We start from the raw sequence: 22,125 nt of genomic DNA, 5'->3' as shown, positions 1-22,125 counted from the left end.
CTGGAAAAACATGGAAGGTTATAAATGAAATTCTCAATAGAAATAATGGGAGTAGTATGGCCCCAAACAAATTAGAACTCAGTGAAATTGGCGGCAAGGTGATAACAGAGAGTACAGATATTGCAAATAAATTTTGTGAGTATTTCTCTGATATTGGGCCCAATTTAGCGTCCAAAATTTCCACTGATATCAATTTCCAGAATTATTTGAAGCAGAGTCGTAGCAATTCTTTCTTTTTTCAACCAGTTGTTCCAGGAGACATTATGAAAGAAATACTCTCCCTGGATTCCTCAAAAACACCTGGTTATGATTTTACTCATCCTCTTTTGACTATCCATGCAGCTGAGTATATCGCTGAGTATATCGCTGGCCCTCTTTCACATATTATCAATCTTTCGATTTCAAATGGTGTTTTTCCTGATAGTCTAAAAGTAGCAAAAATTACCCCTCTTTATAAAAAAGGTTGTCCATTTGATGTTGGTAATTACAGGCCAATTTCAATTCTGCCCGTCTTTAGTAAAATTTTTGAAGCAGTTATCAACAAACAACTGGTTTCTTTTCTTGACAAGTACGATATTTTAATTGATACGCAGTATGGATTTCGCAAAAAATACAGTCCTAAAGTTGCCCTCGCTGACATTGTTGCTGATCTTATAGAGAAAGATGGACCTTGGCTATGTAACATTAGGTATTTTTGTTGATTTGAAAAAAGCCTTTGACACTATAGATCATGATATCCTTCTCACAAACTACATCATTATGGAGTGCGAGGTCCATCACTAAAGTTATTTCATAGTTATTTAACAAGTCGTAATCAATTTGTAATTGTCAATGGTAAATCTTCTTGTTACAGGCAAATCAAATGTGGTGTACCGCAGGGTTCCATTCTGGGTCCGACTTTATTCTTGGTATATATTAACGATATTTGTAATTCAACAGACTATTTTAATTGTAGACTTTTTGCAGATGATACAAATATTTTTAAATCTCTACGTACCCAGAATGTAAATCTTACTCAAATTAACGCCAAATTTAATGAAATTATCAGTTGGTGTATGGCCAACAAACTCACAGTCAACGTTGACAAAACCAATTATATGATCATAAAGACACCACAGCGAAACACCACATTTGAAGGAAATCTGTCAATTGGGAATGATACAATAGAACAAGTTTCTTGTGCAAGCTATTTAGGAGTTACAATAGGTTCATCTTTGTCATGGAAATATCATATACGAAAGGTCATTGAAGTAATTACACCCAAAATTGGTATTATTACACGACTAAGACACTATGTTCCAAAATCTATTCTCATTCAACTATATAATGCTTTTATCTTACCTCATATAATGTACTGTTTGGAAATCTGGGGAAACACTTATTTCAGCTATTTAGAGCCAATTTTTCGCCTTCAGAAACGGATTGTTCGCTCAATTACCTTTTCTCATTTCATTGCTCATTCCGAACCTCTGTTTTACAAACTGAATATTTTAGATATCTACAAACTGAGTAAATATTGTACTTGTATGTTTGTTATGATTTGAAACATAACAATCTTCCTCATACAGTTGAACACTATTTTGAGATTCCAAAGCACTCGTATCCAACACGATTAACACAAGTTGAAAATTTTCGTATTCCAGGCTCAAATTTGACAATTTCACAACATAACATTAGGTATGCAGCTGTGAAACACTGGAATTCGCTGCCTGACTATCTCAAACAATTGTCAAGTAGACAAGTTTTCAAGTCTGCATTGAAACATCACTTACTGAATTTACATTAAATCTGTGTTTGTTTCTATCCTCCATCACACTTAAGCTTGTACCGAATAGTTATTAGTATACTCACGGGCCATGAACTCGACTAGTCCTTTTAGACTATTTTCATGGCCCCCACCAGATTTTACAATATTGCAATGTTCTTTTCTTTTCTTTGACTTTGTACAATTTCAGTAATACACAGTTTTCTGATAATTTTCATTATTGTACATACTGTGAAGCATCTGGTGAAATAAAGCATTCATTCATTCATTCATTCAATTAAAGGCTCATTTGCATATTAAATAAAGTTTTGTAATTAGTGACTAAACTCTTAGAGTACTTTGCGAAGTTGATAAAACCTGCTACATATAGTGATATAACAGATATCTGATTGTTCTGTGAAGCGTACTACTATTAATGAACCTATTGTAAAACACGGGGGCACATTCAGTTCACACCTGGTTATACAAACCATACCTATGAGAAATTCCTCCAGCTCATGCAACTGGAAAATAGACGGGTTATTCATTTTGCAAAGTTTATTTAATTCGCACACAAACGAAGAGAAAGATTTATACCTGATGAGTAGATTAAAGGCCTGTGTTGGCGCCAGATTGTCTCATCAGAAAATTTACCAATCAGATTACAATTTCAATGGAAAACAAAAGGCTATCACACCTCCATAATCCTCTTACAGACTAGAACAAAGACAATACCAGGGATCGCGAACAGTGCCTTTAACCAGTGTTGTATTGTACGTGTATCACGATATTGTATTGTAGATATATTTATCCTCTGTCTTCTTGTGACGATGCAAACGTATTCTTTATTTACAACTGTACCATAGGCTGGAGGTCAAAGTATGAAATAAACATTATTATTATCATTATTATTATTATTATTATTATTATTATTATTATTATTATTATTAAACAAATCAGATTGCATATTTAAGTTTCGTCAAGATGAATTTGTAATGAGTGCCTCATTCAAACATGGCCACCACCACGCCATTAAGAAAAAAGTATTGGTATGGTGCATATACATACTAAGATCTTCATAGACATATAACATGGTACCATCTAGTTATTTGGATTGGCACTCATAGGCGAAATAGGTTCAGTAATATGACATCAAATCAGTTCCAGTAATCGTTATCATTCAAGGCAGGTAAGTTACCAGGTCCAAGAAAGAAACAAGCAGCAGCAGCAACAACAAAGAAAACAACAACATCCTGACAAAATCAATAGTGCAATCTCGAACCACTAGTTAGGTGCTGGTAACAGGTGACGAGAATTGGTAAGCGTACCCTGCTAGCATGCTACACCCGTCAAGATTAAACTAACGTGACAAAGAAGTTTGCTGTAATTCAGCTAGTTGCCAAACTACTGTTGTGAGTGATGGCCAGGAATACTGTCTCTCATCATCTGAGTAAGAAATCTGTCATATATTGATATAAGATCTTTATATCTACCATGTAACTTTTAAGTGATCTAGCCAATCTAGTTTACTACTACCTAACTTGGGAATTTGGTTTCATCACTTATGGCCAAAAGGATCGTATTTGAAGAGTTAGTGTACCTAAGGTATTTGTCTTTTCAGTGATTCAAATTTGGTAATTTGAGCTATTTGACTTATAAGGATATTCCTATTTTTTTAAATTTCTTCTATGTCGTACGATAATTTTTAATAGCTGGGATCGATTTTCGTCAAACTTCTGCCAAAACCACTTGGTGAGTAACCAATGGATACACGTGACGGAGGACTGTGTGGATGTTAATTGGTCAATCGCTTGTCATGGCAACTAGTAGTATTCTTTCACAATCGTAGCCAAGCCTGCTGTGTTGAGCGTAAATGTTATCGAAAGCCAACACGTCGCCTTTCTGGAGCTGGAATCCAACCGTTTCCTGCCAAAGAACATCCCGGATGTGCAGTAACACTTCCGGTTCGATGACACTCCCGTCGCCATAGTAAGTCGTAAAAGGGTACCTGTTCTCGGGAAGATCCTTGCCAGCCCACACTGGATGATTGTAAAAATAAGTTGCGTTCATGGTAGATGCCTGGTTAAACCACACTCTCTCTCCTTTAAGAAAAAGAAAATTATGATATTCATCTGAGATAAAATTAACGGTAAATTGTTTGTGACTTTAATGCTCCAGAAGGCAAGATGAAACGAAAGAAATGAAATTACAGCAAATGGTTGAAGAACGGACATATTTCTCCTTGGCTGGAGAGTGCATGAAATAGCGGTAATAGTGTCCACATGGAAGCCCCTGTAATCTATTCACCCACGTCCATTGCTATACTTTGATTGGCTAGCTCAACAGGTCTTCTTCACAGTACCTGTGATTGGATGGTTGATAAATGCTGGTAGATACCGCCAGTAGGAAAGACCATCATTCTCTAACCACTGATATTCACAATTATGGTTCTTCATATACTGTTCTACTTCAGCTTTGTCTTCGGTCCTGAACCTCTGAAAAAATAAAAACTTTAATTCCCTATCTCATCAATCTCACCCCTTTTAGGTGAGCAGGGTGACCCCTGAAGTAACTGAATTGAACTCCGATCTTTAACATAGTATCGTAGAAAACAATATTATGTCTTGTATTGAGTAAAGAGTATATGCTCGTAACATACTTCTGAACTTTGTACACGTGCTATGATATAACATTCTTTCACGACTTTTACTATCTTATGTATGTCGGTATTTAATCATAGTCTGTGATGTTCTGTGCTCCACCTTGCCATGCATTGCTGACTTTCTCGTATTATTTCTCGTATATACGGTCACTATAAAACAACACTTTTGACTTTTTACATTTTGATAATGGATTGGTATGATTATTATTAATCTAAAACAAACACGATTGGATCTAATTTGGGATAATTGGATCTCCATATATTTCAAATTTCTCAAAAGTGTTTGGTGCCCTATAGCTGAATGTTGCAATATTACAAATTACTCTTAAAAACAAGTGTATAACGTAAAAAGAAAAGCAGATTAGCTTTAATTTGCAGATAAAACCGACATTACTTCACCATCCAATTAGTTCCAATCGTGTTAAAACCGGTATGCTGCTATGAATGCGAGAATTTGTTACTTACTAACTGCCAGCTCATGAAAGCATCTTTAGTAGTATCCTTGGAAACCGAGTAGAAAAAGTACTTCAACCCTAATTTGTCGAATTTTTGAACAACCTTCGGATCAAGTTTTCGTACTGTATCTCTGACATCGGTGATTCCAGATTCACCACCTAGGCCTGGTTTTGCTGGGACATCGCAGTAGAAGAATATCTAACAGTGGGGAAATAGTCCAAAGACTAAGTTAAGGTACTGAAAACAGCTGAAAGACATGTAACTGTACATACTTCCTTTTTGGAATCTTTTGAGATTGTCAATCTTTTCGACAAAAGCATCCTGTCAAAGACAGTCGTACGTGCGAAGTAAGGCAATCTCTATACTATGTCACTATGATGTCAGTCATAATTTTTGGTATTAAAAGGGCAGGCTGATTGCAGAAGTGTGAGTTAATGTACGAAGAAAAGTGGATTTTACTGTTAGGATGATATATCCTTAAATGTCTCATGTTATACGACATTAATCGCACAACTCAGCGGATACATTTTGCATTATTGGTTGACTTGTGGTACTCTGGCTATATCGGGTCTCGGCCTCGCCAGCTGTCGTTCCTCAGTCGGGTAACAAAGCAAATAAATCTTCCAAGACCTAGGATCTATCAAAATGGCCTTTTGTGCCATAAACGCTCTGATGATGTAGTTGTCGCCGCTTTTTGTGTCTCCTTCACGGTCTAGGATTAAAACATTCAAGTATTGAGGCTGACACAAGAAGTTGTCGCTTGTAAGCACCACTTTAGATCTTTACAACTATAAGCAACAACGGTAACGGCTAAAACTCTACTCTCAGATCTCTTCTACTCTATTCAAAGCTCTGTTTGCTCTCTGTCAAGAAAGTAAACATCTTAAGTCGTGAACAAATATGTATAAACATCAACATTTTTTTCTTATTTCTTCTTCGATACCATATTTCATATGCACTCCGTTTTTTGCGCAGGGTGTCCACTTTACTCTTACTTTGATTTTTTTCGATGCCGTTGAGGAGCTCATCCCTCCCAAGTCTTGCTTGGGCCTGTTAAGTGACCAACAAAATAATAATTACATTTTGATACCTTATATGGCCAAAATATACCATGAGATTCTAATTTTTAAATATACTACCACGACTGTCTCAAACTACTGGTATAGAATTTAAAACAATAGGGAAGTCTTTAAAAGTGTCAAAATGCCCTCTTATATATCCTTTGATAATCGGATGATTATATATTGCCACTCCTATATCCGCCTACTTTATTGAATTTAGGTGATTTGGTTGGCCTTAAAAATGTTCAAGACGACCTCTAAGTGTCCCTTGCTAATCTGATGATGGTACTCTTCCATTATTTTGTACAAAAAATAGTATGGAAACCCAAAAATAACTTTCATGTCAAAAGTATCCCATGACAATCTGAGGATTCTACGCTCTCACTGCTTTAACAAAACTACGTTAAACTACTTTTAATTGAAGCAATTTCAAAAGTGCCATCGTAGCCTTTAAAGTTTCCCTTAAGAATTTTCACGTGTATATGCTTACACTGCAATATCAAACTACATTAGCAGAATTAGGGCAAATTTTTCCACTTCAAAAAAGTACCATATGGCCTCTTAATTTTTTTCTTTTATTGTAAAATTTCATCACGACTGACTGGGAAATCCGCCATTTACAACAATTCTCCTCTTTACATTAATCTGTTTATTCTCTCAAAAGCATGCAGTATCAAGTCAACTTTTAAGTGCATCTCTTTACGAAGATTGTATCTTATATTGAATTTGTTTTTGAAAACTGTCTCGATGGGTACATTTACATTTGCAATCCACAATTTATGGATACTCCATTTTCCAACTAAAGTTACAATTGTACAAATTCTCTATGTATGCCAGTAATTGTACTTACATTGCACTCTGTGAAAATAATATTCGATGGTGAAATTTTAATTTCTTTCCCTGCAAATCTTTTAATAACATTTTTGCTTTGTTCCAATATCTGACAGCAATTGAACAATTTAAAAACCTATGTTCCAAGGAATCTATCTCTTGGCAAACTGAACACAGTATGGTATCTTTTATCTTCCAAAAATACAAATATTTGTTACATTGAAGTAGACGGTGCAAAGGCTTTCATTGGAAACTCTCTTAGTGTAAGTTCATTTATAATGTCAGACACATTTTCCAAGTAAGGTTGATATCTGATTCTCTAGGAGTTACATTTAAATTGTGAAACCACTTCAAATGCTGGTGCATAGAGTTGGGCGAGGGGGTCTGTACGCTTTCGTATGAGGATGGAATACAGTACCTTGCATGCCAATTTGTTCAGAGGAATTTTACTGTCATTGACAGAAACCTCAAAATTATAGTCTGCAGAAGCACTGGAGTAGAAACAACAATTGTTCCTAGACCAGCCAAGTAAGAATTGACGATTTGCGTGGTCCGCACTATGATTCACACAAGCGTTAAAAACGTTAGCATAGAAAACTGGTAAAGCAGGCACAGTACTATTTGAGACAACACATCATAAAGAGTGTTGCTGTAGTAAATTTTCGCTATTATCAAGATAAAAGTACGACCATGGTAACGCTGTCCATGTCGTGTCTTTACTTCCCATGACCTCTAAAGTTTTCCCTTCCTTATCAGAGTACTATACATTTCCACTGCTTGTTCAACAACTGGCCCTGACCTGCAAACAATGCACTTGACTTCAAAAGTGTCCGCATTGCTTCTAAAGTGTCCCATGATAATTCTGATATCTACACACTCCGACTGCTATATAATATCCAACTACTTTTGTCTAAATGATACAATTGCTTTGACTTCGAATTTGTCCTGGGATATATTTAGAGTGTCCCTTGCAAATCTGATTACTGTACACTTCCACTGCTCAACAATTAGTACTGCATTGAAAACTAGATACATTTGACTGCGATTCAAAAGTGTCCAAGTGACCTCTAAATTGTCCCGTGATAATTTGTATGATTATATGCTTCCACTGCCATATCCAAGTATTTTTATTCTATGGAAGAAAATACTTTAAATTCAAAAGTGTCCAAGATAACTTCAACAGTATTCCATTGATAATCTGATCGCTTTCGCTTCTTTATCCAACAACTACTATTCAATAAAAACAACGTTCCACCTCCAAAGTATCCCTGTGATCTATAAAGTGTCCTTCAATTAACTGATGATTATATGCTTCCACTTACACTATTGGTAGCACTGAATTTAAGCAAATCGTTTGACTCAAAAGTGTCCGCTGCTTATCTGATTGAGGTAGGCTTCCCCTGGTTTGTCCAGTAATAGGTATAACTATCTAAGTGCTTTTGTTTGATTGAGGCTATATGCTAGGCTTCAAAAGTGAATATTTAAAAACTACTAGCCCTCTCTGTTTATGTCTGTTACAAGCCTTAATCTTGTAGAAAAGTAATATGTATGACTTCAAAAGTGTCCGCAATACACAAATTGCCCTCCTTCATAGTAAATGTATATTTTGGTAAATCACAAAGCTATAATAATATGCTACTTGAAGTATTAAATAATAGCAAATAGTTTGACTTGTAGGTATATTTTTGAAAACAACTAGCCCCCCCTCCCCGATAATTCTGCACCATCCCTGTATTTTATGTCGAACTTGAAGTATTATTTCGCGGCAAATAATATGATTTAAAAAATGTCCATACGATCACGAATTTGTCGTTTAATTTAAGGGTAGATATATTTCTGAAAAAACCCCAGCCCATCCCTCTGTCAATTCTGTTCCAAACTCTCATCTTACAGTTGTATATCGAACTTGAAGAATTAAATAGCAGCTACTAGTGTGACTTCAAAATAAGCCTCCCTTCAAGAGCATTTCTTTATCCGGTACGTGATATTTTTAAAAATTGCTCTTTTTATCCAGGTACATGAGTCAAATAGCCACCATGAGCATTACTTAAAAATGCGCATGTCTCCGACAGCATCTCTTTATAGACCCTTTTCATAAAGAGGGCGTCCTTTAATTATGACGTCATTTACCGAACGAAAGCGTAATGAAAGCGAGGTCAGTAGGTCCTGTCAGCTGGAGAAGGTAAACAAAGCGCACGAAGTTACGAACTATTGACGGTGTTACAGCAGAACTACCTGAGAAATTTTTCTAGAAAGGTAAGGTATTCAACATTTCTCTACTTAAACATTCCAAGATAGGGCTGTCATGCTGGTTTAACCGCACTTTTGCCACTGTGTGCAGAAATGTTTGTCATCTCTCTCGCGACGTTGTCGTCTGCAAATAGTGCGCTAAGGGACCGAGCACAATTAACGGCGGGGGGGGGGGCCGGAAGAGAAAATGGGGGGGCCACGAAAAAAAATGAGTGTTCTTGGGGTGGGCCATGAAAATTCCAAGGAAGGTAAGGGGTGGGCCACCAAATTTTTTACACCATGACAGACAGAGAATATTTTTCAGCATTTTGTTCCTTGTTGAAGTTGGAGTTCCTTGTTAAACTTCTTGTAGCGTGATGAAATACCAAGTCTTGAACCTCACAATGCAGTTGTTCTGTGTAAAATCAGCAATATTATGATTAAAATAGCACAACACAATACTGACAAGTATATTCCCTTACAAAACTGAACTGCCTATTAGCCAGTCCACATAACTGTGTGGAACAGGTGGCATGGCTATTTGAGGGAAAATAGGCAGTCCATAGCAGCCCAACCTGCCACATGCCAGTATTGGAAATACGACATGTTAAAATTTGAACATTCATCACAAGCTATGCATGTGAAATCAGGCTCAGCCATGTGAAGTAACCATTCATTAGCAGTCCTATTGAATTCATGACAGAAGGGAAGATTGTCAATGGATTGAATGGTAGCTTACACATGTGGCAGTAAAAATTTAGACATGCATTAATAAACTCCAAGGACTGACTTGTTTGTCAATTCTCATGTTTTCATATCCCTATTGTCTATTTAATTTAAATAAATTAGGCAGCACTCATGTGTAGAGTTGTTTTTACTTGAGTTAAGTTTTTCAGGTGAAATTACTCATGTTTGCACAATAGAAATGTCACATGGGTCACATGCACTGGTTACCAGTTAAATTGTTCTCAGACTTAAATATTTAGTGGATACAGAAGCAACGGTTTGCCATTTTAAAGTGACAGTGTAAAGCTGTAAGTTTTTGATTTTGTTAATATTTTTGTTATGTATTACTTTATTGGTTCACAAATTTAAGTTGAATTAGCTAGTTGATATTATCAATACAACCAACATACACTTTGTGTGCATGTATATTATAAAAGTCCACGTGTTATTGTGTTCAATTAAAGTTTAGTCCAGACCAAAATGTGTTTACCAACAATAACAATGCTGACTTTACATAATACAGGTTGTGAACACTGGACATTTGAACGTGTTTTAGAAAATAGAATAACATTTGCAATACTGGCTAACATGATTTTGAAAAGAGAGAAAAACCTGTAGTCGATGTACGAAGAACAAAATTTCTGCCAAAATTATGAAGTTACAGACTATCCCTTAAATATAGTTAGAATTAATTTAATCATCTCCATTCAAAAAAAGAGACCAGGATTTTCAGCATAAACCAATGAATATGACAAGAGGGGAGTAATGCAGATGGCTGCGAACGTCTGTGAGTAGTAAATTAAATCAGATAAATCAGCACAGATCAAATTTTAAACATCGTTTATTTTATTTTCAAAATGTGAAATAATTAACACATGTTCACCGCTAAATATTCAATATGATCGGAACCTGCATTCTATTGAAAGGTACTCACATGGTTGGATCTGTCAATAAATTTTGTCAGATCATCACACAACGACGAACACACTTGCGACGGTTCTGCATCTGCCATTGTAAAACTTTCGCGATCACAACTTACATAAAACTTAATGGAAACGCAGTACAGGTACTGTTCATCCCCAAACCGTTCAAAATCGAGCCGGATCGACTAACGGTTCTGACGATGTATGATGTCGTGACTTTGGAAAGAGTTGCGTTTCCGAGAGTGGACGGCACGCAACAGGGTATGAACGTAAGGGTCCCGTAAATGAGTATGCTGGAATTTAACAAGGCTGATCAGTATTGCAACGGGGTTCACTTAGTGTGCTGGCTTAGTGTGCTGGACTTCCGTATTTTAACTGATCTCTTCATATAAAGTCATTTTTTGCTTATTAGAAAAATCTAAAAGAACAGTTTACGCGTACTTGAAATGTCAAAATTTTGCGACGGTCACGACCCTTGACCTTTCGAATTTGACCAATGCTTTGTGTTCCCACGCGATCGTTATCGGACACATTATGCGTTGCATCTCTCAAATGAGATAACGCATAGTTTTTTCAAGTATTAACGGCTGTTCAAATCTCCAGCTGAATCTTACGAATTATGGCTGATTTCTCAGTCATTTCTTCCCCCAGTGACGACACATTTTTAGTCAAAACAGCAAGTGAGTTAGGTCTATGTATGTTTCGGTGGACATTTCCCCGCGACATTGTTGGATGCAGTGACCGAGATAGCAAGTCGCCGTGGACGATAATTTTCCATTGATCCGGTAAGTATTTGAAATGCATATTTATAAAGGGCAATTACGAAATTAGTATGCCTTATAGAGAGGCTTTTCTCTGCACATTGATGTTTTCCTGGGAAGCTTGGTTTTGTATATGGCCCGACATTTTTAACCTGAGCTTTAGGGCCAGTGGCAACAACTAGTCAAGTCAATACAACTTACACAAGCCCAATACATTTCTAGATATGTTACACTTTTAATGTGTTAATTTTGCACTCGCAAAGATGCATGTAAAAAATTCCTCTATGTGTATGTAACAAATCACACACATGTTCTGAAACTGTATTGTAAATTTGTTGTCTTAATAAATGTTGCTAAGTTCATTCTCTTCTTTCTGTTTCATTTCAGTGTGCATATCAGCCAAGGCCCAAGAAAATTCGGCAAGAATAATCATGACCTACCTAAAGAAGTCTTCAATATCAAATTTCAAAACAAAATAGGACATGAAAGACGAGACTTGGCCAGAGCTAAATGAACTCTTTTAAAAACTAATCTTTGACTAAATCACTTTTCACTGTGTCTATGAAATTTGTTGAAGCCAAAAATTTATTAAATTGGTCATCAGACTTACAGATATAGGCCTATTTTGTGCTTTTTATTTTGAACGTTTGGAAAGGTGAGTCTGCTTGTGTTTGCTGTGATCAGGTGAGTCTGAGTTGCTTTTAACTCTGTTTGGCCTGTCTTAGTTTTAGGCCAAATATGGTTAAATTACATCTCTAACCAATTGTATCATATAATACATGTACACTAAAAGAGCCTGTGTAAAAAGTACTCGATTTCACTGGAATTTGATTTCACTTATTTGATATTTGCTTACACCTTGCAAACATGCAAATGTAACAATGTTTACCAAATTCGTAACAGCAACATCAATAAAAGTAAAATCTGGTGTCAAATCAGTACTTTTCATGGTGCTCTTTTTCTGCCAGGATGACCCTGTCATTCATATGTGCATTCAAAATAACCGTTCGTTCACATACATGTGAACAGTTCAAAATAACCATTCGTTATTCAAAATAACCATTCGTTCACATTTATGTGAATGGCTAGCTGAAATGAATGTGTACTGCCTAACTGCCTATTCCCTATGCACATACAGTTAGCCATGCCAACTAGCCATGTGAATGCTAATTTCACATGGTACTGACAGGCATTCCTGTTCTATAAGCTAGCTGTAGGTGTTACAAGTAGTAAAGCTTGAACATATGTTATTTTGTTTATTATTTATATATTTATTTGTTATTATTTATTTCAAGAATGCAAGAATGTTGTTTTCACTAAAGCATATATTAAAAGTTATAAGGATTATATATATGTGTACAACTTTGTACCCATGTAATCTTTCTTTTTTTTCGGGGGGGGGGGGCCACAAAAATTTTGTTGCCGGTGATGGGGGGGCCACTAAAATTTTTGCTGGTGTTAGGGGGGGGCCTGTAAAAAATTTTTGCACCACATATTTTCTCTTCCAGCCCCCCCCCCCCCCGTTAATTGTGCTCGTTCCCTAAACAGTCGCTCTTGATTTGTGCTGATACCCACGGAGGGACCGTGTGATACCCTACATCTATAAATGTGTCGTAGAGTTCAATAGACGTATGCATCGATGTTGTTGGGTCGGCAAATTTCTTTAAACACCCCTGCATTGACGTTGTCGGTGTGTGTATACACATAACATCGGAGATACTCCGCGGGACGATGGCTCTGCGTGGCAGCCTATGGATGTGTGTTACCGGCGGTATAGGGTCTCCCACCTGGCTATATAACGCCGGTAACACACAGCTCTGCCACGCTGAGCTATATTTCTCTGTGACTCGTGATTGAGTCTGAGTTGAATTCATTATTTATTTAGTTCAATATGTTGATGTGTACATTGTAGATCTAATAATGGCGGTAGACCACGAACTCTGTAAGTGAAACCAGTATATCCCTGACAGAAGATGACATACCAGGGCAGCATTGAATGGAAGGGAGCCAGCAAGGTTAACCAATGACGAGCTGAGATTCTGGTTGAAGTGTAGAGGAGACAAACCCAGGCAGAGTATGACTAAAGCAGAACTTGTGGCAAGGTATTCCAGCAATGCAGTTTCTTGTTCTGTTTTCAATGAAATACAAACTCTGTATGTTGATACACTACTTGTTATTCACATGATGTAGTACAAGTAACTGTTAATTGTCTGCATGTATGTTATCTTGTTATTAAGTTGTATGCAATATTACTGAATTTCAACAAACATCAATCTGGTAATCTTCAAGGGAAGGGATCTTGTTTTATTCTTGTTTTCAAAGCCATGATTGAATAGGACTTGATTTAAGATGATGTCTACCAAACACACATACATTTTATAAAATGGAAACCCATTGTCATGGTGACTAAATCTCAATTTTCTTAAGACAAAACAATTCACTAGGTTCCATGTTCAAAGGTATACTAAATGGATTATACTATATTTATATTTTTCAGAGTGCATCACTTTATTGCCAACAAAATAGATACCATTGTTGATCCAGATCCAAACAACATATATACAGAGCTGAAAAGGAGAAGCCTGGGGTTAACAAGAAATAATAAATTAGCAACTACTCAACCATCTACATCTATTCAAAGCTGTTTCCCAGTGACAGGATGGGGCACATCACTAGAGAAACTGCCATTGTTTTCCCGAGCCCAGATGGACCGCTATGCAACACAGGGTGGTAAGGCCTTGCACAGACACAAAAGAGGAGAAGCAACTTCATTTCAGCGTGGTTCTGTATTTCATCATGAGAACTATATTTTTAGCCTACAGACAGCAGTTTAAGAATTCTTCTTTTTCTTAAAATCAAAATGCTTTCATAGTTACAGTAAAACCAAAGATCCTCATTCTCTAAAATTAGCTCTGCATTTAGTAAGTGGTGAGGTGTTGTATGGCCAGTGTACATGTGTTGCAGGTAAATCTGGTTTTTGTAACCACATGATTGGGCTTATGTTCCGAATTTGTGAATTTTCGCTATATGGATACAAAAATGTTAATGATGAAAATCTACAGAAAGATTTGAATGGTAATATTCCTGTGACATCAAAATTACAAAAGTGGAATCAAAGACGGACTGATGGAATTGAACCCACAGCAGCTATGGATGTAGCTGTTAAAAAGCTTAAAGTGGGCCAGAAAAATCAGGGGGATGCAGTGTGCTGTACTTTGTATCAAGCTGTAAGAGGTGATGTGATTAATGTTGACAATGAAGTAACATTAAAAAGAATTGTGTTGACAGAAACCCAAAAGTTGTGCAATGTTGATCACTCCTTTGAATGATACTACAAATATGATTGATACTAAAGCTGGTGAAATGCCAAGAGGTTCAGTGTTAAGTTATCAGTTAGCACCAAGTGAATCCAACTTTGCTGTTTATATTTCAACTAACCCTTCAGCAAGAGTTCCAGTAAATACTATGCCACTGATTAGTTACCCTAGATTTCCACTCTCTTCATTGCCAACTGAATCTACAGATAAGCAACTACCTGATTGTCTCAAAGCTTTAATAACTCAACTAACAGTTGATGAAACACTGCTTCAAGCATTGAGGTTGATACCAGGGGCCAGGCAGCTTGTGACAAATGGTGGGAATATCGCAAACCAAGGATAACTGCGTCAACATTTTTTGATGTTTGCACTAGAAAGCGTAATTTTGATACTCTTGCTGAGCGATTATTTAATCCAAAGCCATTTAGGTCAGTGAGCACAGAACACGGAAGGATGTTTGAAAAGAAAGCTTTGGAGGCTTACATCAAATTTATGCAAAATGGTGGTTACAGTATAACAGTATATAAATGTGGTCTAGTTATTGACACAACACAAGGTTTTCTTGCATGTTCCCCTGATGGTAAGGTTATAGACATGAGTGCTGATTCACACTTTGGTATCTGTGAAGTAAAATGCCCTGAATCAAAAAAAACATTACACCATTAGATGCATGTTTTGACCCAAATTTCTGCAGTGAAAATATTGATAATAAACCAGTTTTGAAACAAACTCACAGATATTATTATCAAGTACAAGGCCAGATGGCCATCACAGGTGCACAGTGGTGTGATTTCATCATCTACACCCACAGGGGTTTAAGTGTTGAAAGAATAGATTTTAACTATGCATTTTGGAGAATGATGTTTCTAAAATTGAATGATTTCTTTGTAAATTATTATGGGCCATGTGTTATTGCATCTCACAATGCAACACCACAGTGAATTATCAATTTCATATTGTCAGACTTTGAAATATTCTTAGATCCTGTATGTCTAATCTTTGTGAGACAAAAAAGTTAAGCCAAGTATTTACACCAGAGTGAAGTTTGCTTTAAAATACACTCAAAAAGACAGAAAATACATCATCCAATATAGATTTATTCAACATTTATTAAAATATTTATATCTGAACCATTGCTTTTATTTATATTTATATTGACTGATCAAATTTAATTATAGAGCACTGAAAATTCTACATTCTAAAAGTATTTTTATTGCTGAAATAAATAATTGATAAAACATGTAAATATTATTGTAAACTAAAGTCTCAGTTATTCTTTTGTAAATAATTTACTGAGAATATATGATCTCTTGGTGTAAATAATCCACAGGTTGTATAAATATTTAAAATACCAGTTTTATGATTACAGTATCAGAATATACATTTTGTCTTTTAAACACTTTTAACTATTTATATTTGTAATTTCACAGAATATATAATTGAAAGGCTTTGCCACTTTTAAAAATCAATGTTGATATACATATATTTATGATGACTTGTGACTATAAGATAACATTTACATAGGCCAACTCTGTTTAAAATTAATGTATTTCTATTTATTTACAGAGTTCACTATGTTCTCAAATGTTAAATATTTTGAAAGAAATACTGTTATGAAATGCACTTGACTTAACATTTAATAAAACTACTTTTTTGCAATGAACTAGAAAAGTGAGTAGACTGCTTGTGTACATTTCTCTTTCTACATACTTATAATTGGATCGTGAAAATTGCAAAGAAGTGCACATACCGTCCACATTTGGTTGATGCTGCCAAACATAGACAAAGGGAATACTTTGTCCCAAATATGAAATTTTTTTATTTTATTGATGGCTCTCTCGACATGTATTCGTTCTGCAGCTATTTCTTGAGTTTTAACGACTTCACCTGCATCAAATTGATTTCTCTTCTCAAGAAATGGGGGAGTGTTTAAAGAAACACCTTTAGGCTTTAGAAGGTCTGATATGGTGAATCCCTTGTCTGCCATCACAGAGTCTCCAACATCAAAATACATATCCAGAAAACCGCTTCTTTTCACCATTTCACGGTCGCTTATTGAACCCGTATATAACTGGCTCACAAATGTGATACCACCCGATGGAGAAATTCCTATTAATCCTTTCATGGTCACGTGATTTTTGTAATGTGAAAACAATTCATTATGTAAAATAAGAGATGATGGAACCTCACATTTTATTTCAGTGCAATCAATTATAACCCTGGTTGATGGATATTTTTCTTTCATTGAGAGTGGCATTGTTGCTGAGATAACATCTCTTGAAGGCCATATGTCAAGACTGCCTAGTTTCAAATACATATAGTTTACCCAAGTTACAACGATTCTGCTTACTGTTGACGATGAAATATTAAACAGGTTGGCCAAATGATGTTCAGGAAAACCTTGCCGTAATCTGCAAACACTGGGCAAAATGCTTGATATACAACAATATATACACATATACTGATTCTGTACATGTGTCAAATACATTCAGTATACAGTACGTATGCTAATAAAATGCAAAACTACAGTGTACACTTAGTGTGCAAACATCTGCATTACGTATACTCATGATCTGCAAAGAAATACGCTACGCATATCAACGTATTGGAATGTTCCATATACAAAGATATACGCTGCATATGCAATTAGTATTCTGTTCCATATACATCAATATACGTAAGTATGCTAAGCGCATATCAAGCATTTTGTCTAGTGAAAGTATTAAAAAAAATTCATCTAGAGGTTCCAGAGACCTTGGTCGACCTAACTTATTTCTATGGAAATTATTCCTGGTACCTGAATTATCCATGTTACATTTCTCATTTCCAGTATTCCAGTATCTGACATTCTCTCCATTTTCTCCTGTATCTAAAAATTCAAAAACATCTAGGAAAGTCTTGGTATCAGGAAAACCAGTATAGAAAGCTATATCATTGTCGGAATCTAAAAATCTGTGTACACTAAAAGCAATCTGACAGTGCTTTTCATCCACAGGTATTATTTCATTTTTTAGTTCAGTTATTTCATTTCTGACCTTCATTAATTCCTTTTCATAACTTTCTTTGAGAATTTCACTCTTCAATTTTTCTATGTCTATGTCTTTCTGTAGATTATCTTGTTTCAACTTCTCTATGTTCAGTTTATGTTGCATGATCAGTTCCTCAGCATTTACTGTGTCACAGGTATTTTGACACTCCCCTAGGACTGTTTTTGTTGTCACTGTGTCTTTAACAGTTGAGTTTGTGGATTCAGCTCTCCATTCTACAGGCGTTTTCCTATTCTGAATCAGATTGTCCACGCAAATTGTGATGGCACCGCACTGTTACACAAGAGTCTCTTTCTTGTTAGTGTGTATCGGAAGTCATCTTCCTTGAAATGTAGGGAACAGACCTTGGTACTTGAAACAGCTGCATTGGGATCTCGCCTTATTGCATGACGCCATTTCTTCACGAGGTCTGTATCGCGTGGGAAATTAAAGAAAGATACCTTGTGACCAGACACTCTCCGGTAACCCTTACCAGTACAACCAGGAACACAGCAATTAAGGGGCATGTTTCAAACCTCCCTGTGGAAAAAAATTCCGAGTTAGCATGTTTTCACAGCGATTACATACTACCACAGTCCCTCTAGCCACTGTCGCTTGATGGACATCAAGAAACAACGTCAAAATGATCTGAGCATGTAAATGAACATAAACGTGACAGTGTGGCTTAATCCCGGCTGTTTCTAACAGCATATTCATGTCATTGTTAGGCCTGAGTCTGTATTTACCTGATTTACGTAGTATAAACAAATCCATCTCTTCAAATGTATCAAGAACTGCAGTCGAGAAAGTCAGCAACTTATTGTACAATTTAATTCCGTACTTTCGTGTCCTCAACCATTGACTGTGAGGATGATCGAGGCACCACCATCAACGATGCCTCAACGATGTTCAGATTTATCCGATTTAAGTTTACAAAACCGGGTATACAGGGGATGTAATTACACTAGAGAATATTTATGGTGTTTCACTTTCTATAAGCGTGCTCACATGTTGTTGTCAACCTGATATTTCGTGATCCAACGCATGCATTCACGAGCTCCGACAGTGGTACAACGTCAACTATTTCAGCTGCAGACGACAACGTCTCGCGACCGGTCGCGAGAGAGATGACAAACATTTTCTGCACACAGTGGCAAAAGTGCGGTTAAACCAGCATGACAGCCCTATCTTGGAATGTTAATGTAGAGAAATGTTGAATACCTTACCTTTCTAGAAAAATTTCTCAGGTAGTTCTGCTGTAACACCGTCAATAGTTCGTAACTTCGTGCGCTTTGTTTACCTTCTCCAGCTGACAGGACCTACTGACCTCGCTTTCATTACGCTTTCGTTCGGTAAATGACGTCATAATTAAAGGACGCCCTCTTTATGAAAAGGGTCTATAGGGTAAGTATATTGCTTGAAGAACATTTGCTTTACCCCTAGATACTTCTGTTTCGAGCTCTAATCTTGTATTTTTATACGCATCTTGGAGTATTAAATAACAGTAGTCAGCGTGACTTCAAAATTGTCTATACGACTCTTAATGTGACCTTTTTGGGGTAAGTTTATTTTCGAAAAACAATGCACCTCCTGCTAAGTCTTTTTCGAGCCTAGCAGCAACTAGTTTGATTTCAAAAAATGTCGATATGACTTAAAATGAGTCCCTTTATTAAATTAGGTATATTTTATTTAAATTCTAACCCTCCCTATTATTAATTCTATCACCAGCCCTAATTAAGTATTTTTACATGCAACTTGAAGGATTAAAGAGCAGCTACAATATGACTTCAATAATGTCCATATGACTTCAATAGCGTCCCATTATACGGTAGGTAATGCCAAGCTTGCGTGTAACCCAGTTCCTTACTTCGTTTTAGCACCGGGACACGTTTTAGATCTAAACACACTTGCAATCATGGTAGACTATAGCAGGCTCGCTGACTGTTGTACGTTTGCGACTCTACCGCTCCAAAGTCCAAGGTGCTGCCCCCACTTGTCAGCCAACCGGTAATTTTTCGATCAAATTTCCGATGCCGATGGACTGCATCGTTTTAGTTTCAGGTTTATGTCAAGGTCCCTTTGTCGCATCGTCTGCTTTGATTTATAAAAAGTGTCCGACGCTCAAATCATGCTCTGAAATGTCCCCTTTCATTAGAAATGCCAACGATTCAACCGGTCAAATTATCAGCGAAGAATCAAACGCTAGCGGCCATGTTGACTCCGACTGTTCGTGTACGTCGGTATCTGATCAGACTTACCCCTAGTCTGCTGTGGGCAAATATATATCAAAACAGAGTAAATTGAAGGAATGAAAATCAACTGACAGTCTCGACATAGGACATTTAGATCGCAGGAAAATTGACATTTGACGCATACAAATGTTGAAATACATGGCGATCATCACGAGAAAAGGAAGGACGTACAATTCCAGAATGCCTGAAGAACTGCCTCATGCCTGTAAATGGGATCTGTGCCACTTAAAAGTTACAGTGTACTGAAGTTATTCGTGGCGGAACCCCGTTGCTAAGTTTAAATTAGGAACCCGTTCAGTCATTTGCCCGCTAGTTTCAAACCCTAATTCTTATCCCCAAAATAATTTATCACCCTTTTAGAACTTAGCCTTTGACCTCATTTCCATAAGTACGCACACAGACACCTTTGATGTTATCACTTATTTGCTATAAAACTTGTAAAAAGGTGCTAATAGAACAACTATCAGGCTACCATCTTGTTGTTTAGATTGAATTTTGTATTCAGTAAAATTACTGTGTCGAGCTTGCGTTTGCGTTAAAACCATCCGCTCATTGATTAAATTCTCACCTTTAAAGGATAGTGGTCAGCGTATGCCATTTCATTGTGTGGTTCTATTGTGTATAAGGGAGGGTCGACGTCACTGGCAGATGAAACTTGGTCAGCTTTTTCAGTCCGTTCTCCTGCTCCACCATAGTACGTCATATTCGAGTATCCTAGCTTTTTGAAAAAACGAGAGAACTCGTCAGCATTTTCCACTGGCAGTCCTCTGAAGAGAATGGTGCCGTAGACGTGAAGTTTTTCATCAATGATTTCTCGACATCTGGACGACCACTCCTCGAGCTTCACATTCTCTTCGATAACTTCATAAACGGCTGGTTTGTTTTCCCTTGGGCTGGCAAGGTATTCGGGTAGTTTGTTTCCAGGGAACGTCGAACCGGGCAGCCATTTACGGCCTGCTATACGAGCGCTAGTCTGGGCCGGTATGTCCAATCGTGTTCGTTTGCCGAAACCGTTAACGCAGGACTGGGTTCGAACAGACCTCCATGCAGTTTGATTCACGTGCATCAACGGCAAAAATCGGCAAAGCCTTCTCTGTGTGGCGAACTTGAATGATAGCATTCTTGCTCTGTTTTTCGATGACGTGCGGAAAAAAAGTTTACGCGACCCTTCCCACACCAGAGATTTTCACTGCGAGGTGCGAGCTTCAAATGAACTGATAAACAATTGTGTGGACGATTGCCAAACAGCGCACAAAGAGGTCATGTGATTTAGGATCGTTAGTTCAATGGGAAAGATAAAAATATTGACCAATCACAAACCTCTTTCGTGAATCACAATAACCCTAGAATGTATATTTTCCCGTTTTCCCCCTCATATTTTGAGTGAGCTCGAGCAACAAGGACTCACTCTGCGATCGAAAAAGGTTTGTCTATTTGAAGGTTTTCTTCCGTAAATCGTCACTACAACACACCGAAATGCACTCGATGGACTCTCAGCAAATTCAAGAAATAGTATAACTTCAAACTGATGACGTCACAAACCTCGAAAATGATAATGACAGCTCAATATTACAAGTGATTGAAATGCTATAGAGCATGGGGATAGTAAGCAGAATACTTCCACGGGGATAAGTTAATCGGTAAAATTAATGCGTAAACGAGTTAGACCGTGTTGTCGATACTGTGCTGGCAGTTCGTGGCACCAGTATTGTTATAATCCAAATCGAGTGGAATTGCAGCGGGATAGATCGTGTCCAAGGACGCTAAGAGCCTGAAATATTAATTTTGCTCCAATTTGGATGATGATGACATGAGCCAATTTCAAAAATAGAAAATGACCTCATTTTAAAAATAATACGTCCGTTCTCTTTGAGTTGAGGATATGACTTTCTTACAATAAACATGTGTGATTGAAAATCATAAAACGCATGATCACTATAAACCTGATATTATTGAGTCCTTGTCAAGTAATAATTGAGCTCCTTTGACCTTTAGAAATACTAGTAAATAGCGTGTAGGCATACGGATAGCAGAGTTTGTGCATCTTGTTGTGACCATCTCTTACTTTGCCATCAGCATTATAATAAAGGAGAATTCTCCGCAATGTTATAATCATGTCAAGGGACGTTAGAAGCCT

General features: G+C 36.9%; 1 protein-coding gene across 1 annotated transcript; it reads right to left on the bottom strand.

Moving 5' to 3' along the window:
• Positions 1-748: 748 nt before the first annotated feature.
• On the bottom strand, positions 749-21,270 carry LOC139142076 (dapdiamide synthesis protein DdaC-like). The gene is made up of 4 exons (XM_070711870.1): positions 20,557-21,270; positions 4,872-5,060; positions 4,107-4,239; positions 749-3,846 (listed from the first exon to the last, which is right to left on the bottom strand). The coding sequence occupies exons 1-4, from the start codon at positions 21,106-21,108 to the stop codon at positions 3,548-3,550; spliced, it is 1,173 nt and encodes a 390-aa protein (XP_070567971.1). The 5' UTR covers positions 21,109-21,270; the 3' UTR covers positions 749-3,547.
• Between the last annotated feature and the right edge of the window lie 855 nt (positions 21,271-22,125).

The sequence above is a fragment of the Ptychodera flava genome, chromosome 10 (assembly GCF_041260155.1).
Source record: "Ptychodera flava strain L36383 chromosome 10, AS_Pfla_20210202, whole genome shotgun sequence".
NCBI classification, from domain to species: Eukaryota; Metazoa; Hemichordata; class Enteropneusta; family Ptychoderidae; genus Ptychodera; species Ptychodera flava.
The sequence above is the reverse complement of the archived record's forward strand: the minus strand, read 5'-3'. Positions and strand labels throughout refer to the sequence as shown.

Coding starts and splice junctions, on each gene's coding strand:
- LOC139142076 (XM_070711870.1), bottom strand. CDS start 21,108: ATGCTATCATTCAAGTTCGCCACACAGAGAAGGCTTTGCCGATTTTTG. Junction 5,061..20,556: donor CTGACCACTATCCTTTAAAG/GTGAGAATTTAA, acceptor CCCCACTGTTAG/ATATTCTTCTACTGCGATGT. Junction 3,847..4,106: donor TATCAACCATCCAATCACAG/GTACTGTGAAGA, acceptor TTTTTCTTAAAG/GAGAGAGAGTGTGGTTTAAC.